General features: G+C 56.8%; 1 protein-coding gene and 2 long non-coding RNA genes across 3 annotated transcripts in view; 2 read left to right on the top strand and 1 right to left on the bottom strand.

Moving 5' to 3' along the window:
* SMC1A (structural maintenance of chromosomes 1A) overlaps nt 1-11,510 on the bottom strand; it is a 36,673-nt gene extending 25,163 nt beyond the window's left edge. Inside the window, exons 1-4 of the mRNA XM_068178626.1 lie at nt 11,276-11,510; nt 10,011-10,199; nt 7,124-7,236; nt 3,911-4,114 (exon numbers count right to left, since the gene is read on the bottom strand). Of these exons, the coding sequence (XP_068034727.1) occupies nt 3,911-4,114; nt 7,124-7,236; nt 10,011-10,199; nt 11,276-11,384 (615 nt within the window). The 5' untranslated portion in view covers nt 11,385-11,510. The remainder of the gene's footprint in view (nt 1-3,910; nt 4,115-7,123; nt 7,237-10,010; nt 10,200-11,275) is intronic.
* Nucleotides 11,511-16,396: 4,886 nt separating this feature from the next.
* On the top strand, nt 16,397-20,916 carry LOC137467146 (uncharacterized). The gene is made up of 3 exons (XR_010995420.1): nt 16,397-16,492; nt 19,276-19,564; nt 20,822-20,916. It is a non-coding gene; the product is annotated as an uncharacterized lncRNA (long non-coding RNA).
* Nucleotides 20,917-22,529: 1,613 nt separating this feature from the next.
* Nucleotides 22,530-23,744, top strand: LOC137467149 (uncharacterized). The gene is made up of 3 exons (XR_010995421.1): nt 22,530-22,674; nt 23,464-23,518; nt 23,616-23,744. It is a non-coding gene; the product is annotated as an uncharacterized lncRNA (long non-coding RNA).
* The last annotated feature ends 3,154 nt before the right edge of the window (nt 23,745-26,898 follow it).

The following is a 26,898-nucleotide window of genomic DNA, read 5'->3' as shown; positions in this document are numbered from 1 at the left end:
CCCCCTTTTCCCCCATTCCCCAAAACCCCAGGATTCTGAGCATTCCCAAAACCTCTTTTCCCTTTTCCCACCATTCCCAAACCACTTTTTTCCCCAAAACTCCAACCATTCCCAACCACTCCCAAACCCCTTTTCCCCCTTTTCCCCCATTCCCCAAACCCCTTTTTTTCCCAGAATTCTGAGCATTCCCAAATCCCTTTTCCCCCTTTTCCCACCATTCCCCAAACCCCCAGGATTCTGAGCACTCCCAAAACTTCTTTTCCCTTTTCAACCATTCCCAAACCCCTTTTCCCCCATTCCCCAAACCTCTTTTTTCCCAAAACTCCAACCACTCCCAAAACCCTTTTCCCCCCTTTTCCCCCCATTCCCAAACCCCTTTTTCCCCTTTTCCCCCATTCCAAACCCCTTTTTTCCCAGAATTCCAACTATCCCCAAACCCCTTTTTCCCCCTTTTCCCCCATTCCAAACCCCTTTTTTCCCAGAATTCCGAGCATTCCCAAACCCCTTTTCCCCCTTTCCTCCCATTCCAAACCCCTTTTTTCCCAGAATTCCGAGCATTCCCAAATTCCTTTTCCCCCTTTTCCCCCATTCCAAACCCCTTTTTTCCCAGAATTCCAACCATCCCCAAACCCCTTTTCCCCCTTTTCCCCCCATTCCAAATCCCTTTTTTCCCAGAATTCCGAGCATTCCCGAACCCCTTTTTCCCCTTTTCCCCCCCATTCCCAAACCCCTTTTCCCACCATCCCCAAACCCCTTTTCCCCCCATTCCAAACCCCTTTTTTCCCAGAATTCCAACCATCCCCAAACCCCTTTTCCCCCTTTCCTCCCATTCCAAACCCCTTTTTCCCAGAATTCCAACCATCCCCAAACCCCTTTTTCCCCCTTTTCCCCCATTCCAAACCCCTTTTTTCCCAGAATTCTGAGCATTCCCAAACCCCTTTTTACCCCTTTTCCCCCATTCCAAACCCCTTTTTTCCCAGAATCCTGAGCATTCCCAAACCCCTTTTTCCCCCTTTTCCCCCATTCCAAATCCCTTTTTTCCCAGAATTCCAACCATCCCCAAACCCCTTTTTCCCCCTTTTCCCCCCATTCCAAACCCCTTTTTTCCCAGAATTCCGAGCATTCCCAAACCCCTTTTCCCCCCTTTCCTCCCATTCCAAACCCCTTTTTTCCCAGAATTCCAAGCATTCCCAAACCCCTTTTTCCCCTTTTCCCCGCATTCCCAAACCCCTTTTCCCACCATCCCCAAACCCCTTTTTCCCCCATTCCAAACCCCTTTTTTCCCAGAATTCTGAGCATTCCCAAATCCCTTTTCCCCCTTTCCCACCATTCCAAACCCTTCTTTTCCCAGAATTCCAAGCATTCCCAAACCCCTTTTCCCACCATTCCCCAAACCCCCAGGATTCTGAGCATTCCCCAAAACCTCTTTTCCCTTTTCCAACCATTCCCAACCCCCTTTTCCCCTTTTTCCCACCATTCCAAACCCCTTTTTTCCCAGAATTCCGAGCATTCCCAAACCCCTTTTCCCCCTTTTCCCCCATTCCCCAAAACCCCAGGATTCTGAGCATTCCCAAAACCTCTTTTTCCCTTTTCCCACCATTCCCAAACCACTTTTTTCCCCAAAACTCCAACCATTCCCAACCACTCCCAAACCCCTTTTCCCCCTTTTCCCCCATTCCCCAAACCCCTTTTTTTCCCAGAATTCTGAGCATTCCCAAATCCCTTTTCCCCCTTTTCCCACCATTCCCCAAACCCCCAGGATTCTGAGCATTCCCAAAACTTCTTTTCCCCTTTTCCAACCATTCCCAAACCCCTTTTCCCCATTCCCCAAACCTCTTTTTTCCCAAAACTCCAACCACTCCCAAACCCCTTTTCCCCCTTTTCCCCCATTCCCAAACCCCTTTTCCCCCTTTTCCCCCATTCCAAACCCCTTTTTTTCCCAGAATTCTGAGCATTCCCAAACCCCTTTTTCCCCCTTTTCCCCCATTCCAAACCCCTTTTTCCCCAGAATTCCGAGCATCCCCAAACCCCTTTTCCCCCTTTTCCCCCCATTCCAAACCCCTTTTTTTCCCAGAATTCCGAGCATCCCCAAACCCCTTTTTCCCCCTTTTCCCCCATTCCAAACCCCTTTTTCCCCAGAATTCCGAGCATCCCCAAACCCCTTTTCCCCCTTTTCCCCCCATTCCAAACCCCTTTTTTTCCCAGAATTCCGAGCATCCCCAAACCCCTTTTTCCCCCTTTTCCCCCATTCCAAACCCCTTTTTTCCCAGAATTCCAACCATCCCCAAACCCCTTTTCCCCCTTTTCCCCCATTCCAAACCCCTTTTTCCCCAGAATTCCAACCACCCCCAAACCCCTTTTCCCCCTTTCCTCCTATTCCAAACCCCTTTTTTCCCAGAATTCCGAGCATTCCCAAACCCCTTTTTCCCCTTTTCCCCGCATTCCCAAACCCCTTTTCCCACCATCCCCAAACCCCTTTTCCCCCCATTCCAAACCCCTTTTTCCCCATAATTCCAACCATTCCCAAACCCCTTTTTCCCCCTTTTCCCCCATTCCAAATCCCTTTTTTCCCAGAATTCCAACCATCCCCAAACCCCTTTTTCCCCCTTTTCCCCCATTCCAAACCCCTTTTTTCCCAGAATTCCGAGCATTCCCAAACCCCTTTTCCCCCTTTCCTCCCATTCCAAACCCCTTTTTTCCCAGAATTCCGAGCATTCCCAAACCCCTTTTCCCCCATTCCAAACCCCTTTTTTTCCCAGAATTCCGAGCATTCCCAAACCCCTTTTTCCCCCTTTTCCCCCATTCCAAACCCCTTTTTTCCCAGAATTCCAACCACCCCCAAACCCCTTTTCCCCCTTTCCTCCCATTCCAAACCCCTTTTTTCCCAGAATTCCGAGCATGCCCAAACCCCTTTTCCCCCTTTTCCCACCATCCCCAACCCCCTTTTTTTCCCAGAATTCTGAGCATTCCCAAACCCCTTTTCCCCCTTTGCCCCGATCCCCAAAACCCCAGGATTCTGAGCATTCCCAAACCCCTTTTCCCCCTTTTCCCACCATTCCCAAACCCCTTTTCCCCTCATCCCAAACCCCTTTTTTCCCAAAACTCCAACCATTCCCAACTATTCCCAAACCCCTTTTCCCCCCATTCCAAACCCCTTTTTTCCCAGAATTCCGAGCATTCCCAAACCCCTTTTCCCCCATTCCAAACCCCTTTTTTTCCCAGAATTCTGAGCATTCCCAAACCCCTTTTCCCCCTTTTCCCCCCATTCCAAACCCCTTTTTTCCCAGAATTCTGAGCATTCCCAAACCCCTTTTTCCCCCTTTTCCCCCATCCCAAACCCCTTTTTTCCCAGAATTCCAACCACCCCCAAACCCCTTTTCCCCCTTTCCTCCCATTCCAAACCCCTTTTTTCCCAGAATTCCGAGCATGCCCAAACCCCTTTTCCCCCTTTTCCCACCATCCCCAACCCCCTTTTTTTCCCAGAATTCTGAGCATTCCCAAACCCCTTTTCCCCCTTTGCCCCGATCCCCAAAACCCCAGGATTCTGAGCATTCCCAAACCCCTTTTCCCCCTTTTCCCACCATTCCCAAACCCCTTTTCCCCCCATCCCAAACCCCTTTTTTCCCAAAACTCCAACCATTCCCAACCATTCCCAAACCCCTTTTCCCCCTTTCCTCCCATTCCAAACCCCTTTTTTCCCAAAACTCCAACCATTCCCAAACCCCTTTTCCCCCTTTTCCCCCATTCCCCAAACCCCCAGGATTCTGAGCATTCCCAAAACCCCTTTTCCCCCTTTTCCCCCCATTCCAAACCCCTTTTCCCCCTTTTCCCCCCATTCCCCAAACCCCCGGCATTCCAGGCCGCCCCGAACCCCCATTTTCCCCGCCCCGAGATTCCGAGGTTTTCCCACCTCCTCCTTCTCCTGCTTGGCCTCCTTGCGCTCGGCGGCGATGTTCTTCTTGCGGTGGTAGTTGAACTGCGTGTCCTCCTCGGCCTTGACCATCTCCTTCTTGCGCTTGTCGTACTCGGGGGCCAGCTCCCCCGAGCGGCTGATCTCCTCGAAGAGCGCCGTGCGCTCCTTGGGGTTCTTCATGGCGATGGACTCCACAGCCCCCTGCGGAAACGGGGCAGAAACGCTCCTAAATCCCTGAATCCCTGACAGAGACATCCCTAAATCCCTGAGAGGGATCCCTAAATCCCTGTGAGGGATCCCTAAATACTAACAAGAGGGTCCCTAAATCCCCCAATCCTGACTGGAAGTTCCTAAATCCCCAAATCCTGACAGGAGGGTTCCTAAATCCCCCAATCCTGACAGACAGGTCCCCAAATCCCCAAATCTTGACTGGAAGTTCCTAAATCCCCAAATCCTGCCAGGAGGGTTCCTAAATCCCCCAATCCCAACAGGAGGGTTCCTAAATCCCCCAATCTTGACTGGAAGTTCCTAAATCCCCAAAACCTGCCAGGAGGGTTCCCAAATCCCCCAATCCCAACAGGAGGGTTCCTAAATCCCCCAATCCTGACAGGAGGGTTCCCAAATCCCCAAATCCTGACAGGAGGGTTCCTAAATCCCATGGGGGGTTCCTAAATCCCATGGGGGAGGTTCCTAAATCCCATGGGGGTTCCTAAATCCCATGGGGGGGGTTCCTAAATCCCATGGGGGTGGCTCCTAAATCTCATGGGGGAGGTTCCTAAATCTCATGGGGGGCTCCTAAATCCCATGGGGGGGCTCCTAAATCCCATGGGGGGCTGAGGGATCCCTTAGGGGTGGGGGATGGTGGAGATCCCCCCCAAATCATCCTGGGAGCCCCCAGTTCCCGGGAGCACAAAAACCTCGCCGAGCTGTGCCAAAATCCCCCCAAACCTCCCCAAAAAACCCCCAAAACCTCCCCAGAACCCCCAAAAACAACCCCAAAACCCCAGAAACGGCCCCAAAACCCCAACATCGACCCCAAAACGCCCAGAAACCCCAAAACCACCCCCGAAATCCCCCAAAATCACCCCCAAAATCGACCCCAAAACCCCAAAATCGTCCCCAAAACCCCAACATCGACCCCAAAAACCCCAAAATCAGCCCCAAAACCCCAAAATCGTCCCCAAAACCCCCAGAAACCCCAAAACCACCCCCCAAATCTCCAAAACCACCCCCAAAACCACCCCAAAATCGCCCCCAAAACCCCAACATTGACCCCAAAACCGACCTCAAATCCCCCCCAAAAACCCCAAAATCGCCCCCAAAAACCCCAAACTTCCCCCAAAACAATCCCACAAATCCCAAAACCCCCAAAATCACCCCCAAAACCCCCAAATCACCCCAAACCTCCCCCAAAAACCCCAAAATCACCCCCACAAATCCCAAAGTCACCCCAAAGTCACCCCAAAAACCCCCAAATCACCCCAAACCTCCCCCAAAAACCCCAAAATCACCCCGAAGTCACCTCAAAAACCCCCAAATCACACCAAACCTCCCCCAAAATAACCCCACAAATCCCAAAAACCCCAAAATCACCCCAAAATCACCCCAAAAACCCCAAAATCATCCCAAACCTCCCCCAAAAACCCCAAAATCATCCCAAACCTCCCCCAAAATAACCCCACAAATCCCAAAATCACCCCAAAATCACCCCAAACCTCCCCCAAAATAACCCCACAAATCCCAAAATCACCCCAAAATCACCCCAAAATCGCCCAAAAACCCCCAAATCACCCCAATCCTCCCCCAAAATAGCCCCACAAATCCCAAAAACACCCCAAAATCACCCCAAAATCACCCCACAAACCCCAAAATCATCCCAAACCTCCCCCAAAATAACCCCACAAATCCCAAAAACCCCAAAATCACCCCAAACCTCCCCCAAAAGCCCCAAAATCACCCCAAACCTCCCCCAAAATAACCCCACAAATCCCAAAATCACCCCAAAATCACACCAAAATCGCCCCAAAAACCCCAAAATCATCCCAAACCTCCCCCAAAAACCCCAAAATCATCCCAAACCTCCCCCAAAATAACCCCACAAATCCCAAAATCACCCCAAAATCACCCCAAAATCGCCCAAAAACCCCCAAATCACCCCAATCCTCCCCCAAAATAACCCCAAAAATCCCAAAACCCCCCAAAATCACCCCAAACCTTCCCCCAAAAACCCCAAAATCATCCCAAACCTCCCCCAAAATAACCCCACAAATCATCCCAAACCTCCCCCAAAATAACCCCACAAATCATCCAAACCTCCCCCAAAATAATCCCACAAATCCCAAAAACCCCAAATAATCACCCCAAAAAACCCCAAAATCACCCCCAAACCTCCCCCAAAAACCCCAAAATCATCCCAAAATTGCCCTCACAAATCCCAAAGTCACCCCAAAGTCACCCCACAAACCCCAAAATCACCACAAACCTCCCCCAAAAACCCCAAAATCACCCCAAACCTCCCCCAAAATAACCCCACAAATCCCAAAAACCCCAAAGTCACCCCAAACCTCCCCCACAAGCCCCAAAGTCACCCCAAAGTCACCTCAAAAAACCCCCAAATCACCCCAAACCTCCCCCCACAAAACCCCAAAATCATCCCAAACCTCCCCCAAAATCACCCCAAAAACCCCAAAATCACCCCCAAACCTCCCCCAAAATCACCCCAAAAACCCCAAAATCACCCCAAACCTCCCCCAAATAACCCCCACAAATCCCAAAATCACCCCAAACCTCCCCCAAAATCACCCCAAAAACCCCAAAATCACCCAAACCTCCCCCAAAATAACCCCACAAATCCCAAAAACCCCAAAATCACCCCAAACCTCCCCCAAAAGCCCCAAAATCACCCCAAACCTCCCCCAAAATAACCCCACAAATCCCAAAAACCCCAAAATCACCCCAAAAACCCCCAAATCACCCCAAAATCACCCCAAACCTCCCCCAAAAAACCCCAAAACCACCCCAAAATCGCCCCCACGAACCCAAAGTCACCCCAAAGTCACCCCAAAACCCCCCAAAATCACCCCAAACCTCCCCCAAAAACCCCAAAATCACCCCAAACCTCCCCCAAAATAACCCCACAAATCCCAAAAACCCCAAAATCACCCAAAAACCCCCAAAATCACCCCAAAGTCACCCCGAAGCCGCGGGCACCTGGAAGACGAGGAAGTTCCTGGCCTTGATGAGGATGCCCAGCTTCTCCAGCTCCTCGCTGTACTCGCTCAGCTGCACCACGCGGTTGTTGATCTTGTACTCCGAGGAGCTGCCTGGCACCGGCGTTTCGGGGGGTCAGGGGGGTCCCCCAAAATCCTCATCACCCCAAAATGTGCCCCCCCAAACCCTGAACACCCCAAAATGTGCCCCCAAACCCTGCACACCCCAAAATGTGCCCCTCAAAACCCTGAACACCCCAAAATGTGCCCCCAAAACCCTAAACTGTGCCCCCTTTGCACCCTCGCTGGCACAGGTAAAGGGGAGGTTTGGGTCCCCTCCTCGGAGCAGCCTGGGCTGCGGGGTTTAGGGGGGATTTTGGGGGGTCAGGGGGGTCCCCCAAAAATCCTAAACACCCCAAAATGTGCCCCCAAAACCCAGAACACCCCAAAATGTGCCCCATAAACCCTGCACACCCCAAAATGTGCCCCCAAAACCCTAAACTGTGCCCCCTTTGCACCCTCGCTGGCACAAGTAAAGGTGAGGTTTGGGTCCCCTCCTCGGAGCTGCCTGGGCTGGGGGGTTTAGGGGCGATTTAGGGGGGTCAGGGGGGTCCCCCAAAATCCTAATCACCCCAAAATGTGCCCCAAAACCTTGAACACCCCAAAATGTGCCCCCCAAACCCCTGAACACCCCAAAATGTGCCCCCAAAACCCTAAACTGTGCCCCCTTTGCACCCACGCTGGCACAGGTAAAGGTGAGGTTTGGGTCCCCTCCTCGGAGCTGCCTGGGCTGGGGGGTTTAGGGAGGGATTTTGGGGGGTCAGGGGGGTCCCCCAAAAATCCTAAACACCCCAAAATGTGCCCCCAAAACCCTGAACACCCCAAAATGTGCCCCCAAAACCCTAAACTGTGCCCCCTTTGCACCCACGCTTGCACAGGTAAAGGGGAGGTTTGGGTCCCCTCCTCGGAGCTGCCTGGGCTGGGGGTTTACAGGGGATTTTGGGGGTACCCCAAACCCTGAACACCCCAAAATGTGCCCCCAAACCCTGAACCGTGCCCCTCCCAACTCTGTGACTCCCAAAACGTCCCCAAACCCACCCCAGAGCAGCCCCAAAGCCCCCAGAATTGCCTCCAAACCTTCACCCCTAACCCCGGGAACTGCCCCAAAAAACCTGGAACTGCCCCAAAAACCCCGGAAATCCCCCCAAAACCCACACCAAAACCCCCAATGTTGCCCCAAAAACCCTGGAAACACCCCCAAACCCACCCCGACCTGCCCCAAAATCCTGGTAAATCCCCCCAAACCCACCAGCATGGCACCAAAAGCCCGTAAATCCCCCCAAAACCCCCAGAACTGCCCCAAAAAGCCCGTAAATCCCCCCAAACCCACTGGTGTTACCCCCAAAACCCAAAAATCCCCCCAAACCCACCCCAAAACCCCCAGAACTGCCCCAAAAGCCCCAAACCCACCCTGACCTGCCCCAAAAACCCCGTAAATCCCCCCAAACTCACCCCAAAAGTCCCAGAACTGCCCCAAAACCCCGTAAATCCCCCCCAAACCCACCCCCAAAACCCCCAGAACTGCCCCAAAAACCCTGGAAATCCCCCCAAACCCACCCTGACCTGCCCCAAAAACCCCGGAAATCCCCCCAAACCCAACCCAAAACCCCCAGAACTGCCCCCAAAATCCCGTAAATCCCTCCAAATCCACCAGCATTGCACCAAAAACCCCGTAAATCCCCCAAAACCCGCCCCAAAACCCCCAGAACTGCCCCAAAAACCCCAGAACCCCCCCCAAACCCACCCTGACCTGCCCCAAAAACCCCGTAAATCCCCCCAAACTCACCCCAAAAGTCCCAGAACTGCCCCAAAAACCCTGTAAATCCCCCAAACTCACCCCAAAAGTCCCAGAACTGCCCCAAATACCCTGTAAATCCCCCAAACTCACCCCAAAAGTCCCAGAACTGCCCCAAAACCCCCGTCAATCCCCCCAAACCCACCCCAAAACCCCCGTAAATCCCCTCAGACCCACCCCAAAACCCCCGTAAATCCCCCCAAACCCACCCCAAAACCCCCAAAGCCCCCAAACTCACCCCGAACTGCCCCAAAACCCCCGTAAATCCCCCCAAACCCATCCCAAAACTCCCAGAACTGCCCCAAAACCCCCGTCAATCCCCCCAAACCCACCCCAAAACCCCCGTCAATCCCCCAAACCCACCCCAAAACCCCCGTAAGTCCCTCAAACCCACCCCAAAACCCCCGTAAATCCCCCAAACACACCTCAAAACCCTGGCCATTGCCCCCAAACTCACCCCGAACTGCCCCAAAACCCCTGTAAATCCCCCCAAACCCACCCCAAAACCCCCGTAAATCCCCCCAGACCCACCCCAAAACCCCCGTAAATCCCCCCAGACCCACCCCAAAACCCCCGTAAATCCCCCCCAAACCCACCCCAAAACCCCCGTAAATCCCCCCCAAACCCACCCCAAAACCCCCGTAAATCCCCCCACACCCACCCCAAAACCCCCGTAAATCGCCCAAACCCACCCCAAAACCCTGGGCATTGCCCCCAAACTCACCCCGAACTGCCCCAAACCCCCCCGTAAATCCCCCAAACCCACCCCAAAACTCCCAGAACTGCCCCAAAACCCCCGTAAATCCCCCCAAACCCGCCCCAAAACCCCCGTAAATCCCCCCAAACCTACCTCAAAACCCCCGTCAATCCCCCCAGACCCACCCCAAAACCCCCGTCAATCCCCCCAGACCCACCCCAAAACCCCCGTCAATCCCCCCAAACCCGCCCCAAAACCCCCGTAAATCCCCCCAGACCCACCCCAAAACCCCCGTCAATCCCCCCAGACCCACCCCAAAGCCCCCCGGGCCCTCACCGACGATGACGCGGGCGAAGGTGCGGTCCTCGGCGCCCTCCTCCGAGTACACCATGCTGACGAAGGCCCGGCTGGCCGCGGGCTTCCCCACGGGCGCGCCGTGGATCAGGTCCCGCAGCGTCTTCACCCGCAGGTTGCTCGTCTTCTCCCCCAGCACGAAGCTGATGGCGTCCATCAGGTTGGATTTGCCTGCCACGTACGGGGGGGGGGACGTGTTTAGGGGATGGAGGGAAGCCCCCAGGGATTATTGGGGGGACCCCAGGGAATGGGGGGTTGGAAGGAGCCCTGGGAATTGAGGGGGGACCCCAGGGAAAAAGGGGGGAGCCCCGGGAATTATTGGGGAGACCCCATGGAATGGAGTCCTTGGAGGGAGCTCTGGGAATTGAGGGGGCATCCCAAGGTAAGGGAGGGACCCCAGGGAATGGGGGGTTGGAGGGAGTGCTGGGAATGGGGTGAGGGGCTTGGGGGGGAAGCAGGGGATGGGAGGAGCCCCGGGAACTGAGGGGGGACCCCAGGGAATGGGGGGCATGGAGGGAGCCCTGGGAATTATTGGGGGGACCCCAGGGAATGGGGGGTTGGAAGGAGCCCCGGGAATTGAGGGGGGACCCCATGGAATGGGGGGCGTGGAGGGACCCAGGGAAAGAGGGGGGACCTCAGGGAATGGGGGGCATGGAGGGAGCCCTGGGAATTATTGGGGGGACCCCATGGAATGGGGATTGGAAGGAGCCCCGGGAATTGAGGAGGGACCCCAGGGAATGGGGGGTTGGAAGGAGCCCCGGGAATTGAGGGGGGACCCCAGGGAATGGGGGGCGTGGAGGGACCCAGGGAAAGAGGGGGGACCCCAGGGAATGGGGGGCGTGGAGGGAGCTCTGGGAATTATTGGGGGGACCCCATGGAATAGGGTGAGGGGCTTGGGGGGGAAGCAGGGGATGGGGGGACCCCAGGGAATGGGGGTTGGAAGGAGCCCCGGGAATTGAGGGGGGACCCCAGGGAAAGAGGGGGAAGGTGAGGGGGCTGTCCAGGGAATGGAGAGGAAAAGCCGAGGGGGAACCCCAGGGTGTGAGAGAGGGAACTGTAGGGAATGGGGGGCACCCCAAAGCTTGGGAGGGTCCCCATGGAATGGGGGGGACCCGGGGGAACGGGGAACCCCCTCGGGCACGGCGGGAGGAGGAAAGGGGGAGCGGGGCGGTGTAAAGAATTCGGGGTCACCCCTCAGACCATCACGGGAGCGGCCTTGCTCCCCCGAGAGCCCCCCCAGGACTCACCGGAGCCATTGGGGCCGATGATGGCGGTGAAGCGGCGGAAGGGCCCGATGATCTGGCGGCCCTTGTACGACTTGAAGTTCTCGATCTCGATGAGCTTCAGGAAGCCCATGGCGGGGCCGGGAGGGTCCCGGGACGGTCCCGGGGGGCTCAGGGGGTCCCGGGGGTCTCGGGCCGGGGCCGCGGCCGGAGGGCGGGAAAGCGGCGGCTGTGGCGGCCGCTGAGGGACGGGGCGCTGCGCCTCGCGATTGGCTCCGGGCGCTGTCAATCCTCGCCGTAACCCCGCCTCCTCGCCTCTGATAGGCCGGCGGTTTCCCGTGGCGGCTCTGTGGCGCCACGCCTCGCGATAGGCTCCGCTTGCTGTCAATCTTCACCGTAACCCCGCCTCCTCGCTTCCCATTGGTTGCCGGTTTGAACGCGGAGGGGGGTGGCGCGAGCGGGCGCATTTGCATGGAACGTACCAAGTCCGGAGGGAGGGGGGGCGGGGTGGAACGGCCCCGTCGCCATGGGAACGAGGGGACGCCATGGCAGCAAAGGGCGCCGCAAATTGGGGGATTTTCGGGAAAAACCCCGTTTCTTGGTGATCTCGGGACCAAAAACCTCGGGGCCAGATTTATTCCTCGAGGTTTTTTCCCGTTAGAATGGTTCTATGATGCGAAGATCATGAATTAACTTAGGATAATTCACAATAACTTAAAGATGACGGCGTGCTATTTAAATAAACTTAATTTTCACAACATTATTCTGTGTTAATGCCTATATAATTTGCACTAGAATTATGAGGCGTTCATATATTTTGCATTATAAGGTATTAATACAACCCAATCTATCTGGATATCCTACTGTTAATGTAAATAATATGAATACAATGCGTATGGAAGTATGCTAATATATACTTCCTACATAAGGCAATTTTTGTATGTATTTATGTAGGTATACAAGTAAAACAGAAAGCTGTGAACTCACACATACATATTTTTGTGTAATTTCTCTAAATATACATAAATAAGAACAAATCTCTGAAATTACATGTATTTTTATATAATTTTTATATATGCACACACCTATATAATATCTCCACATACCTATACAGTTTCCTACACCTACATAATCTCTTACATTTTTCTGTAACCTGACACCTCTACAACCTAAACCACAACTTTTTATACCAATATAGCTTTTTATATTTGTATAACCTGAATCACAACTTTCCCACCTGTATAACCTACTATAAATAACTTTTTTTTATACAATTTAACGGCTGTCACGTGCTTAACCAGCTGCTTAATACTGCATAGAGAAAAAGAAGGAAAATCTCACCAGGCGGATAGCTTTAGCGATAGATAATTGAAATATGTGAACTTAACGTGGATTGTAATTATAACAACGAGAAATCGCTAAGTGCAAAGCCAATTAGCCACAAAACGGAGATAACCCGAGAGCAAACGCAATACAAGTGTACAGCTTCTGAGTCCCGGACAATTCAAGAGTGCTGTGGATAATAACTCATCCAATTGTTATCCAAAGACTGTTGTGTTCTCACCTGGACACCTGATCCGGCGTGCCAGCTGTGTCCTCACCTGACACTGCTGTCACCTGGCCCTGGCCCGTCCCTCAGACCTCACAGGCTCCATCCGCACACCTCACGCGGGAAGGAAATTCCCACCTCATTTCCCCCACAGTTGCTTCCTGTACCCCACAGATGCCATTCCCCCCCTCAGTTGCCCATCGTGGCCACCACTTGCCCCCATCACACTCAAGGGATCCATTTCCCCCCATTTTCCCCTCATGGGCTCCATTTCCCCCCATTTATCCTTCATGGATTCCATTTTCCCCTCACGGGCTCCATTTTCCCACATTTATCCTTCCTGGATTCCATTTTCCCCTCACCGGCTCCATTTCCCCACATTTATCCTTCATGGATTCCATTTTTCCCTCATGGGCTCAATTTTCCCCCATTTTCCCATCACCGGCTCAATTTTCCCCCATTTTTTCCTTCACGGGCTCCAATTCCCTCCATTTTCCCCTCAAAGGCTCCATTTTAAACTCAGGGGCTCCATTTCCCCCCATTTTCCCCTCACAGGCTCCATTTCCCCCCATTTTTCCTTCATGGATTCCATTTTCCCCTCACAGGCTCCATTTCCCCCCATTTATCCTTCATGGATTCCATTTTTCCCTCATGGGCTCAATTTTCCCCCATTTTCCCCTCACCGGCTCCATTTTCCCACATTTATCCTTCATGGATTCCATTTTCCCCTCATGGGCTCCATTTTCCCACATTTTGCCCTCCAGGGCTCCATTTCCCCCCAGTTACTCCTCTCAGATACCATTTTCCCCTCAGGGGCTCCATTTCCCCCCATTTTCCCCTCAAGGGCTCAATTTCCCTCCATTTTTCCCTCAAGGTCTCAATTTTCCCCCATTTTCCCCTCAGGGGATCCATTTCCCCCCCATTCTTCTCTCACCGGCTCCATTTTCCCCGTCAAAGTTTCCATTTCCCCCCATTTTCCCCTCATGGGCTCCATTTCCCCCATTTTTTCCTTCACGGGCTCCAATTCTCTCCATTTTCCCCTCAAAGGCTCCATTTTCACTTTACAAACACCATTTCCCCCCATTGTCCCTTCAAGGCTTCAATTTCCCCCCATTTTCCCCTCAGGGACTCCATTTCCCTCTATTTTTCCCCTCATGGGCTCAATTTTCCCCCATTTTCCCATCACCAGCTCAATTTCCCCCCCATTTTTTCCTTCACGGGCTCCAATTCTCTCCATTTTCCCCTCAAAGGCTCAATTTTCACCTCAGGGGCTCCATTTCCCCCCATTTTCCCCTCACGGGCTCCATTTGCCCCATTTTTCCTTCATGGATTCCATTTTCCCCTCATGGGCTCCATTTCCCCCCATTTTCCCCTCAAAGGCTCCATTTTCACCTCAGGGGCTCCATTTCCCCCCATTTTCCCCTCACCGGCTCCATTTCCCCCCATTTATCCTTCATGGATTCCATTTTCCCCTCACCGGCTCCATTTCCCCCCATTTTTCCTTCATGGATTCCATTTTCCCCTCACCGGCTCCATTTCCCCCCATTTATCCTTCATGGATTCCATTTTCCCCTCACAGGCTCCATTTCCCCCCATTTATCCTTCATGGATTCCATTTTTCCCTCATGGGCTCAATTTTCCCCCATTTTCCCATCACCGGCTCAATTTTCCCCCATTTTTTCCTTCACGGGCTCCAATTCCCTCCATTTTCCCCTCAAAGGCTCCATTTTCACCTCAGGGGCTCCATTTCCCCCCATTTTTCCTTCATGGATTCCATTTTCCCCTCACCGGCTCCATTTTCCCACATTTTTCCTTCATGGATTCCATTTTCCCCTCACAGGCTCCATTTCCCCCCATTTATCCTTCATGGATTCCATTTTTCCCTCATGGGCTCAATTTTCCCCCATTTTCCCATCACCGGCTCAATTTTCCCCCATTTTTTCCTTCACGGGCTCCAATTCCCTCCATTTTCCCCTCAAAGGCTCCATTTTAAACTCAGGGGCTCCATTTCCCCCCATTTTCCCCTCACCGGCTCCATTTCCCCACATTTTTCCTTCATGGATTCCATTTTCCCCTCACCGGCTCCATTTCCCCACATTTATCCTTCATGGATTCCATTTTTCCCTCATGGGCTCAATTTTCCCCCATTTTCCCATCACCGGCTCAATTTTCCCCCATTTTTTCCTTCACGGGCTCCAATTCCCTCCATTTTCCCCTCAAAGGCTCCATTTTCACCTCAGGGGCTCCATTTCCCCCCATTTTCCCCTCACAGGCTCCATTTCCCCACATTTTTCCTTCATGGATTCCATTTTCCCCTCACAGGCTCCATTTCCCCCCATTTTTCCTTCATGGATTCCATTTTCCCCTCAAGGGCTCCATTTCCCCCCGTTTTCCCCTCAGGGGCTCCATTTTCCCCCATTTTTTCCTTCACGGGCTCCAATTCTCTCCATTTTCCCCTCAAAGGCTCCATTTTCTCCTCAGGAGCTCCATTTCCCCCCATTTTCCCTTCAAGGGCTCAATTTCCCTCCATTTTTCCCTCATGGGCTCAATTTCCCCCCATTTTCCCCTCAAGGGCTCAATTTCCCTCCATTTTTCCCTCATGAGCTCAATTTTCCCCCATTTTCCCCTCATGGGCTCCATTTTCCCCCCATTCTTCCCTCACCGGCTCCATTTTCCCCCTCAAAGTTTCCATTTTCCCCCATTTTCTCCTCAGGAGCTCCATTGTCCCCCCAAGGACTCCATTTCCCTAATTTTCTCCTCACAAACACCATTTCCCCCCATTTTTCCCTCACAGGTTCCATTTCCCCCATTTTTCCCTCACGGGTTCCATTTCCCCCATTTTTCCCTCAAAGTCTCCGTTTCCCCCATTTTCCCCATCACCAGCTCAATTTCCCTCAATTTCCCCATCAAATGCTCATTTTCCCCCCGTTTTCCCCTCAAAGGCTCAATTTCCCCCCATTTTCCCCTCACAGGCGCCATTTCCACCCCTCCTGGGCTCCCAAAATTCCCCTAAAACGTCCCTTTTCCCTGGAAAAATTGTTTATATCCTGCAATATCACCAGGTTCTCCCTGAAATTACTCTTCCCTGCCCAAACACTTTTCAGCTTGGCCAAAACCCTCTATTTTGCCCCGAAATTCCCATTTCCCCTTCAAAAATACTGATTTCCCACTAAAAATATGGATTTTCGCTTTCAAATTTTTGATTTTTTCCTACAAATCCAGAGGATCTCTGCCCCAAACTGCAATAACACAGATTTTTCCACTGAAAGTATCGATTTTGCCTCCAAAGTTCCCATTCTCCCTGCAAAAATACTGATTTTCCACTAGAAGTATGGATTCCTGTCCCAAAATTCCCATTTTTCCATGCAATAACATCGACTTCCCGCTAAAACTACGGATTTTTCCCTCTAATATTTTTGATTTTTTCCTGTAAATCCGGGGAGATCCGGGTGGCCTCACCTCTGGCTTTGGGGGGAACCGAGCGGGTGGGGTCTCTCAAAGTCACGCCCCCTCTATGACCACGCCCACCCCGCAGCGTAGCCACGCCCCCACACCGCCCAAAACGACATCGAGGCAACGCCCCCTTCGACAGAAACCACGCCCCCTGCGTCGCCACGCCCCCTGCGGCAGCGCGAGCGAGGGGGCGTGGCCAGGGCAGCGCGCGCCGGCCCCACCCCCGCGCCCCCCCTCAGGTACCGGCGGGATCGGAGTGGGGGGGGGAAAGCCCCAAAATTGGGGGATTTTAACCTAAAATGGGCTTAAAATTTTAACCCAAAATGGGGTTAAAATGGAGGGGCCGAGGGAGGAGGGGAGATGGACCCAGAAAAGGGAGGGATTTGGCCCCAAAAAGCGGGAGTTCGGTCCCAAAAAGGGTGGGGTTGGCACCTGGAAAAGTGAATTTGGGCCCCCAAAAAAAGGGTGAGGTGGCTCCAAAAAGTGGGGGTTGGTCCTAAAAAAAGAGGGGATTTGTCCCAAAAAGGGGGAAAATGACCCGGAAAGTGGAAGGGTTGTGACCAAGAGGAGAGTTTGAGCCCAAAAAGGGGAAATTTGAATGAAAAAAAAAGAAGTTTGGACCACAAAAAGGTGGCGGTTGACATTAAATATGAGAATTTTGGCCCTAAAAAGATGGAATTTGGCCCCAAAAATGGGGGATTTGACCCCAAAAAGCAGGAGTTTATCTCTAAAAAGGGAGATTTGGCTCCTCAAAGTGGGAATTTGGGCCATAAGGGAGGGGTGGCCTCAACAGTGGGGGAGTTTAACCCAAAAAGGGAGGTTTGACACCAAAAAGGGGAAATTTGGTTTCAGAAGGTTGGGCTTGTCCTCTAAAAGGGGGAATTTGGCCCTCAAAAGAGGCTGTTTCGCCTCAAAAAGCCAGAGGTTGGTTCCTAAATGCGGAGATTTTTCTCGAAAAAAAGGGATTTTGACCCCAAAAATGGGGAGTTTGGCTCCAAAAAAGGGGGGGTGGCTCCAAATGGGGATTTTAGTGGGGCTATTTCCCCTCAAAATTTCCATTTCCCCCCCTAAAATTCCCCATTTCCCCTCAAAATTGCCAATTTTCTCCTCAAAATTGCCTACTTCCCCCCAAATTTCCCCACTTTCTCCCCAAAATTCCCCACTTTCTCACCCAAATGCCCCATTTCCCCTCAAAATTTCCCATTTTCTCCCCAAAATTCCCCACTTTCTCACCCAAATTCCCCATTTCCCCTCAAAATTGCAAATTTTCTCCCCAAAATTGCCCATTTCCTCCCAAATAGCCCGTTTTCCCCCAAAATTCCTCATTTTCTCCCCAAAATTGCCGATTTCCCCCCAAAATTGCCAATTTTCTCCCCAAAATTGCCTACTTCCCCCCAAATTTCCCATTTTCCCCCCCAAAATTCCCCACTTTCTCACCCAAATGCCCCATTTCCCCTCAAAATTGCAAATTTTCTCTCCAAAATTGCCTACTTCCCCCCAAATTTCCTATTTTCTCCCCAAAATTCCCCACTTTCTCACCCAAATTCCCCATTTCCCCTCAAAATTGCAAATTTTCTCCCCAAAATTGCCCATTTTCTCCCCAAATAGCCCATTTTCCCCAAAATTCCTCATTTTCTCCCCAAAATTGCCAATTTCCCCCTCAAAATTGCCAATTTTCCTCCCCAAAATTTCCCATTGCCCCCCAAATTGCCCATTTCCCCCCAAAATTCCCTATTTTCTCCCCAAATTCCCCTATTTTTCCCATCCAGCTGAGTATTTTCCCCAGCATTCATTGCCCCCCCTCCGGAATTTTCAATTTTTGCCCCTGCAATCCCATTTTCTCTCTCAAAAAAACTCCAGAATGTTGAATTTGGCCCCCAAAATAATCATTTCTGCCCCAAAATGGGGATTTTCCATCCACAGTCCCCTCAATTTTTGCCACAAATTGGAATTTTTCCTTCTCTGAGGTTCTCCATCCTCACTATGATCTGCTGTTTAAATTTTTCCTCTTTATGCGATTATATATTTTATAAATTCTGATTTTTTTTTTTATTTTCCCTCAAGACAACACAACTCTGTGCCAAATTGTTTCCCCCAAAAATGCCTATTTTGCCCCAAACTGGCTCCTTTCCCCTGGAAATTCCTGATTCCGCCCCAAACTTCTTTTTTTCCCTGAAAAAAAAAAAAAAAAAAAAAAAAAAAAAAAAAAAACAACCAATATTTCCCCCTCCAAAATTAATTTTCCCTCCCAAAAATACCTTTTCTGAGGGAAAAATGTCAAATTTTCCCCCAAAAAGGTGATTTGCCTCCAGAATGGCAAAGTCTCACCCCCAAAATGGTTGGATTTCCCCGCAAAATCCCCACATGTCCCCCAAAATGTCCTTTTTTCCTGCCAAAATTCTCTCTACTCCCATAAAATAAATTAGGTTCTCTCTGAAATTAATATTTCCTCCCCAAACACTTCTCGGCATGGCCAAAAATCTCAATTTTGCACCAAAAATTCCCATTTTCCTTGCAAAAAATACTGATTTTCCACAAAATAGGGATTTTTCCTTCAAAAGTTTTGATTTTTCCTCTAAATATTTCAGTTTCCCCTCCAAAAAAATTGGATCTTTCTGCTAAAAATCTTGGTTTCCCCCCAAAATTCGTAGATTTTGCTGAAAAAGTGGGTATTTCCTCTAAATTCTGTCTAGAATGGTTTTTTTCCCCTCTCTAAATTTTGTCTGGAATGGTTTTTTTTCCTCTCCAAAACTTACAATTTTCTTTTTAAAATGTGGATTTCCCCCTCTAAATGTCGATTTTTCCCACAAAAATTGCTGATTTCCCACTCAAATATTGCCTTTTCCTCCAAAAAAAGCGGATTTTCCCTCCCAACCCAGCATTTCCTCCTCCAGTAATGTGGATTTTCCCTCTAGAAATGGGAATTTTCCCTTGAAAATGGTTCATTTTCCCCCAAAAACCATTTCTCCGTGCCCTCAAAAATGCGCGTTTTCCTTGGAAATTTTCTCTTTTCCTCCCACAGGTGCCAGGATGGTGATGTCATCGCCGCCCCGCTGACGTCATAGCACCCCCCAGTGACGTCATGGCGGTGCCGGGGGCGTGGCCAGCGCGGGGGGCGGAGCCCTCGGACAGCAGCCCCGAGCCCCCCTCCCCCTCCAGCTCCCGGCCGCCCCTGTCGGACTCCAGCCCCTCCCCCACCGAGACCACGCCCCACATCACGGGGGCGGGGCACGGGGGGCGGGGCCAGGGGTCGCCCCGCCCCTCCAAACCCTGGCGGGGTGGGCGGGGAGCGGCCCCTGGCACTGTTTGAGGTGAGGCCACGCCCCTTGTAATCCCCACCCCAATTAGCCACACCCCTTCATTAGCCCTGCCCACTCCATGCACAGTACTCTGCTGTGAGGCCACACCCCCTAATTAGCCACACCTCATTAGTGCCCTGGCATTGTGGTTAGGCCACGCCCACTGCATGCCCCACCCCTAACTAGCCCCACCCAATTCATGTTCTGCCAGAAGCCACACCCCTTCCTGGCCCCGCCCATCCACAATGGCTCCCCAAGTGCCTGCTGCCATTTACGGCAAGACCACGCCTCTCAGCCCCCACCCTCATTGGCCCCACCCCCACCCTGCCCTGCCTTTTCAGCTCCTCCCCTTTTCAGCTCTGTCCCACCCACTCTACCCTGAGGCTGTCCCTCCTTGACCCCGCCCCTCAGCCCTCCCTCTTTAGCCCCACCCTGAGCCCCTCTCTCCTTAGCCCCACCCCCTGAGCCACTCCCTCCTTGGCCCCACCCCTGTTCCAAGCCCCTCCCTCCTTAGCCCCGCCCCTCAGCCCCTCCCTCCTTAGCCCCACCCCCTGAGCCACTCCCTCCTTAGCCCCACCCCCTGAGCCACTCCCTCCTTGGCCCCACCCCTGTTCCAAGCCCCTCCCTCCTCAGCCCCGCCCCAGAATCCATCCCCATTCTTGAGCCCCTCCCTCCTTAACCCCACCCCGAGCCCCTCCCTCATTAGCCCCGCCCCCCTGAGCCCCTCCCTCCTTAGCCCCACCCCCTGAGCCACTCCCTCCTTGGCCCCACCCCTGTTCCAAGCCCTTCCTTCCTTAGCCCCGCCCCTCAGCCCCTCCCTCTTTAGCCCACCCTGAGCCCCTCTCTCCTTAGCCCCACCCCCTGAGCCACTCCCTCCTTGCCCCCCCCGTTCCAAGCCCCTCCCTCCTCAGCCCCGCCCCCAGAATCCATCACCATTCTTGAGCCCCCTCCCTCCTTAGCCCCCACCCCCTGAGCCACTCCCTCCTTGGCCCCACCCCTGTTCCAAGCCCCTCCCTCCTCAGCCCCGCCCCCAGAATCCATCCCCATTCTTGAGCCCCTCCCTCCTTAACCCCACCCGAGCCCCTCCCTCTTTAGCCCCGCCCCCAGAGCCCCTCCCTCCTTAGCCCCGCCCCAGACTCCATTCCCAACCCCAAGCACCACCTTCCTTGGCCCCGCCCCCCAAAGCCTGCTCACCTTTCAGCCCCTCCCTCCTTAGCCCCGCCCCAAGCCCCGCCCTCAGTAACCCCGCCCCGCCCCGCCCTGTGGCAGGAGGAGCTGGCCACGCGTCCCCGCGTGCCGGCGCTGCTGCGCAGGATCGCCCCCGTACAGCGCGCTGAGCCCCGACAGCGACTGCGGCAACGCCCCGGTGAGACGCCGGGGACGCCGGGGACACACCTGGGGACACCTGGGGACACCTGGGGGACAGGGACACACCTGGGGACATCTGAGACACCGGGGACACCGGGGACACACCTGGGGACAGGGACACACCTGGGGACATCTGAGACACCGGGGACACCGGGGACACACCTGGGGACACCTGGGGGACATGGGACACACCTGGGGGACATGGGACACACCTGGGGGACATGGGACACACCTGGGGACATCTGGGGACATGGGACACCTGGGGTTACCTGGGGGACAGCTGGGGGACACCTGGATGACCCCTGCTGTCCCTGCTGTCCCCTGTGTGACCCTGTGACCCCTGTGTGACCCCTCTGTCCCCCTGTGTCACCCTGTGACCCCTCTGTGACCCCTCTGTCCCCCTGTGTGACCCTGTGACCCCTCTGTGACCCCTCTGTCCCCTGTGTGACCCTGTGACCCCTGTGTGACCCCTCTGTCCCCTGTGTGACCCTGTGACCCCTGTGTGACCTCACTGACCCCTGTGTGACCCCTGTGTGTCCCCTGTGTGATCCTGTGACCCCTGTGTGACTCCTGTGACCCCTGTGTGACCCATCTGTCCCCCGTGTGACCCCTGTGTGACCCATCTGTCCCCCGGGTGACCCCTGTGTGACCTCACTGACCCCTGTGTGACCCCTGTGTGACCCCGGTGTGACCCTGTGACCCCTGTGTGACCCCTCTGTCCCCTGTGTGACGCTGTGACCCCTGTGTGACCCTGTGATCCCTGAGTGACCCCTGTGTGACCGCTCTGTCCCCTGTGTGACCCCTGTGCGACCCTGTGACCCCTGTGTGACCCCTCTGTCCCCTGTGTGATGCTGTGACCCCTGTGCGACCCTGTGATCCCTGTGTGACCCCTGTGTGACCGCTCTATCCCCTGTGTGATCCCTGTGTGACCCTGTGACCCCTGAGTGACCCCGGTGTGACCCTGTGACCCCCTGTATGACCGCTGTGTGACCTCACTGACCCCTCTGTGACCCCTGTGACCCCTGTGTGACCCTGTGACCCCCTGCATCCCCTGTGTGACCCCTGTGTGACCCCTGTGACTCCTGTGTGACCCCTGTGACCCCTGTGTGTCCCCTGTGTGACCCCTGTGACCCCTGTGTGACCCCTGTGTGACCCCTGTGTGACCCTGTGACCCCTGTGTGACCCCTGTGTGACCCTGTGACCCCTGTGTGACCCCTGTGTGACCCCTGCATGACCCCGGTGTGACCCCTGTGTGTCCCCCGTGTCCCCCAGCGCAGTTCCCTGGGCACGCTGCAGGGGGTGTTGTCCTAGTGTGACCCCTGTGTGACCTCACTGACCCCGGTGTGACCCCTGTGTGTCCCCCGTGTCCCCAGCGCAGTTCCCTGGGCACGCTGCAGGGGGTGTTGTCCTAGTGTGACCCCTGTGTGACCTCACTGTCCCCTGTGTGACCCTGTGACCTTTGTGTGACCCCTGTGTGACCCCTGTGTGACCCCTGTGTGACCCCTGTGACCCCTGTGTGACCCCTGTGTGACCCCTGTGACCCCTGTGTGACCCTGTGACCCCGGTGTGACCCCTGTGTGACCCCTGTGTGTCCCCCGTGTCCCCAGCGCAGTTCCCTGGGCACGCTGCAGGGGGTGCTGGCGCCGTCGCTGCAGTCGCTGCTGGGGCTGGTGCTGCTGCTGCGCCTGCCCTGGGTCGTGGGGCACGGCGGCGTCCTGGGCGCCACCGCCATCGGGGGGCTCGTGGGCGCCTGCGTGAGTCACCTGGGGACACCTGGGACACCTGGGGGCACTGGGGGCACCTGGGGATACCTGGGGGCACCTGGGGATACCTGGGGACACCTGGGGGCACCTGGGACACACCTGGGACACACCTGGGACACACCTGGGGGGTGGGGACAAACCTGTCCTGGGCGCCACCGCCATCGGGGGGCTCGTGGGCGCCTGCGTGAGTCACTGGGGACACCTGGGGACACCTGGGGACACTGGGGACACACCTGGGACACACCTGGGACACACCCTGGGGACACCTGGGACACACCTGGGGACACCTGGGGACAGCTGGGGACTCACCTGGGACACCTGGGGACACCTGGGAACACACCTGGGGACACTGGGGACACCTGGGGACACCTGGGACACACCTGGGGACACCTGGGGGCACCTGGGGATACCTGGGGGCACCTGGGGATACCTGGGGACACCTGGGGGCACCTGGGACACACCTGGGACACACCTGGGACACACCTGGGGGGTGGGGACAAACCTGTCCTGGGCGCCACCGCCATTGGGGGGCTCATGGGCGCCTGCGTGAGTCACCTGGGGACACCTGGGACACCTGGGGACACCTGGGACACACCTGGGGGCACCTGGGACACCTGGGGACACCTGGGGACTCCCCCTGGGGTCGGGGTCATGTTCTGGGTACTCTGTGGGGGTGAGATCAGAGAGTGAGGGGTCAGTGCGCTCAGAGGGGTCAGAGGTCAGTGGGGTCAGGGGTCAGTGGGGTCAGAGGTCAGGGGTCAGCGGTCCCGAGTCCCGCAGATGCTGCTGACCGCCGTGTCCCTGAGCGCCGTGGCCACCAACGGGCTGGACCCTGGTGAGCGGGGGGGGGGAGACGGGCGGGGGGACCCCACCCCCACCCCTGTGGGTGTGTCCGGCGCCTGACCCCGCCCTCTCCGTGACGTCACGCGCAGGGGGCGGGGCGCTGTCGCTGCTGTCGGGGGCGCTGGGCCCCGAGGCCGGCGGGGCCGTGGGGCTCTGCGGCTTCCTGAGCGCCGCCTTCGGGGCCGCGGCCGCCGCGCTGGGCGGGGCCGAGCTGCTGCTGGTGAGGGCGGGGCCAATGGATGGGCGGGGCCGAGGTGCTAATGGTGAGGGGCGGGGCCAATGGGTGGGCGGGGCCAGACTGCTGCTGGTGAGGGGCGGGGCCAATGGGTGGGCGGGGCCGAGCTGCTGCTGGTGAGGGGCGGGGCCAATGGGGGGTGGGGCCAATGGATGGGCGGGGCCGAGCTGCTGCTGGTGAGGGGCGGGGCCAAGGCATGGCGGGGCCGAGCTGCTGCTGGTGAGGGGCGGGGCCAAGGCATGGGCGGGGCCGGACTGCTGCTGGTGAGGAGCGGGGCCAATGGGTGGGCGGGGCCAATGGATGGGCAGGGCCGGACTGCTGCTGGTGAGGGGCGGGGCCAATGGGATGGGCGGATCCGAGCTGCTGCTGGGGAGGGGTGGAGCCAATGGGGGTGGGGCCAAGGGATGGGCAGGGCCGAGCTGCTGCTGGTGAGGGGCGGGGCCAATGGATGGGCGGGGCCGAGGTGCTAATGGTGAGGGGCGGGGCCAATGGGTGGGCGGGGCCAATGGATGGGCAGGGCCGGACTGCTGCTGGTGAGGGGCGGGGCCAAGGGATGGGCGGGGGCCGAGGTGCTAATGGTGAGGGCGGGGCCAATGGGTGGGCGGGGCCGAGCTGCTGCTGGTGAGGGGCGGGGCCAAGGGATGGGCGGGGCCGAGCTGCTAATGGTGAGGGGCGTGGCCAATGGGTGGGCGGGGCCAGACTGCTGCTGGTGAGGGGCGGGGCCAATGGATGGGCGGGGCCAGACTGCTGCTGGTGAGGGGCGGGGCCAATGGATGGGCGGGGCCAGACTGCTGCTGGTGAGGGGCGGGGCCAATGGATGGGCAGGGCTGGACTGCTGCTGGTGAGGGGTGGAGCCAATGGGGGTGGGGGCCAATGGATGGGCGGGGCGAGCTGCTGCTGGTGGTGGGCGGGGCCAATGGGGTGGGGCCAATGGGCTGGGTGGGGCCAACGGTATGGGCGGGGCAAGGTTCTGCTGGGGAGTGGGTGGGGCTAGCACGAGGGGTGGGGAATGCTAAAGGGGCGGGGCCTGCTGGGCCAGGGCTGTCGGGGTGGGCGTGGCCTATGCGATGGGCGTGACCACGCTACAGGTGTGGCCAAAAGGCGCGATAGGGGGTGGGTGGGGTGGGGTGGGCGGAGCCTGTCACCTCTCCGGCCCCTCCCTCCCGCAGGTGTACCTGACCCCTGGTTGGGCGGTGCTGCCGGGGGCGTGGCCGCTGGGGCCGCCTCAACAACGGGCGCGGCTACGGGGCGGGGGCTCCTGGTGCTGCTGGGGGGCGGGGTCTCTGGCCCCGCCCCGCGTGCGCGCCGCGGCCGCGCCCCTGGGCCCCGCGGGGCTGCTGCTGGCCCTGCTGGCCCTGCAGGCCGGCTCGCTGCGCCACGCCCTGCACCCCGACCCCCGCCCACGCGCGTGAGTGACCGCTCCCCGCCCCCTTGCAAATGAGATGCTAATGAGCACCCCGCTGACCCCCGCCCTCCCCCCAGGCTGTGCCTGCCCCCCCCGCGCCGGGGACCCCCTGCGGCCCCTGCGCGCCCCCCCAACGCCTCCCGCGCCCCGCCCGGCCTGCGGGGGGCGCTGCCCGCCCTGCCCGGGCCCAGCGCCGCCCTGCTGGCACGTGAGTGGGACACGCCCACAGGGAGGGCTCGGCTCCGCCCCCCTGGGCGGGGTCTCCTGAGGGGCGGGGTGGGCGTGGCCGCGGCAGGGCACGCCCACAGGGAGGTGTTGGCCCCACCCCCTCGGGGGGTAAAGTAGGGGTGGGGTCACCCCGGGGTCATGGTGGGGTCATGGGGGGGTCACAGGGGGTGGGGTCACCCCGGGGTCATGGTGGGGTCATGGGGGGGGTCACCATGGGTGGGGGTCACGGTGGGGTCGTGGGGGGGTCACCATGGGTGGGGTCACGGTGGGGTCGTGGGGGGGGTCACCATGGGTGGGGTCACCCCGGGGTCATGGTGGGGTCATGGGGGGGTCACCATGGGTGGGGTCGTGGGGGGGGTCACCATGGGTGGGGTCACCCCCGGGGTCATGGTGGGGTCATGGGGGGGTCACCATGGGTGGGGTCACGGTGGGGTCGTGGGGGGGTCACCATGGGTGGGGTCACGGTGGGGTCGTGGGGGGGTCACCATGGGTGGGGGTCACCCCGGGGTCATGGTGGGGTCATGGGGGGGTCACCATGGGTGGGGTCGTGGGGGGGGTCACCATGGGTGGGGTCACCCCGGGGTCATGGTGGGGTCATGGGGGGGTCACCATGGGTGGGGTCACGGTGGGGGTCGTGGGGGGGTCACCATGGGTGGGGGTCACGGTGGGGTCGTCGGGTGGTCACTATGGGTGGGGTCACCCCGGGGTCATGGGGGGGGTCACCATGGGTGGGGTCACCCCGGGGTCATGGTGGGGTCATGGGGGGGGTCACCATGGGTGGGGTCACCCCGAGGTCATGGGGGGGTCACCATGGGTGGGGTCACCCCGGAGTCATGGTGGGGTCATGGGGGGGGTCACCATGGGTGGGGTCACCCCGGGGTCATGGGTGGGGTCACCATGGGTGGGGTCACCCCCGGGGTCATGGTGGGGTCATGGGTGAGGTCACCATGGGTGGGGTCACCCCCGGGGTCATGGTGGGGTCATGGGGGGGTCACAGGGGGTGGGGTCACCCCGGGGTCATTGGGGGGGGTCATCATGGGTGGGCGTGGCCTCACCTTCTGCCCTATCCCCAGGGAACCTGTGGCCCCGCCCCCAAGAGGCGGGGCAGGGGGCGGGGCCAGAGCAGGAGGAGGGCGGGGCCGACGCCTCCTTTGGGGCCCTGCTGGGGCTGAGCCTCCCCTCGGCCTCGGGTGAGACTGGGGACCCCGAATTGGGGAGGGGACCCCGAATTGGGGAGGGGGACCCGAAAATGAGGGGGGACCCCAAAGTGTGCGGGGGGGATCCCGAATTGTGTTTTTGGGGTCTCTCACTGGGGGATTTTGGGGTTCGGGGGATTTTGGGGTGTCTCCCAGAGGGATTTTGGGGTTCAGGGGATTTCGGGGTGTCTCCCAGAGGGATTTTGGGGTTCAGGGGATTTCGGGGTGTCTCCCAGAGGGATTTTGGGGTTCAGGGGATTTTGGGGTGTCTCCCAGGGGTGCTCTGGGGGATTTTGGGGTTCAGGGGA

Source organism: Anomalospiza imberbis, unplaced genomic scaffold (assembly GCF_031753505.1).
Source record: "Anomalospiza imberbis isolate Cuckoo-Finch-1a 21T00152 unplaced genomic scaffold, ASM3175350v1 scaffold_52, whole genome shotgun sequence".
Classification (NCBI taxonomy): Eukaryota; Metazoa; Chordata; class Aves; order Passeriformes; family Viduidae; genus Anomalospiza; species Anomalospiza imberbis.
Note: the sequence above shows the minus strand (reverse complement) of the source record. Positions and strands in the feature narration are given on the sequence as shown.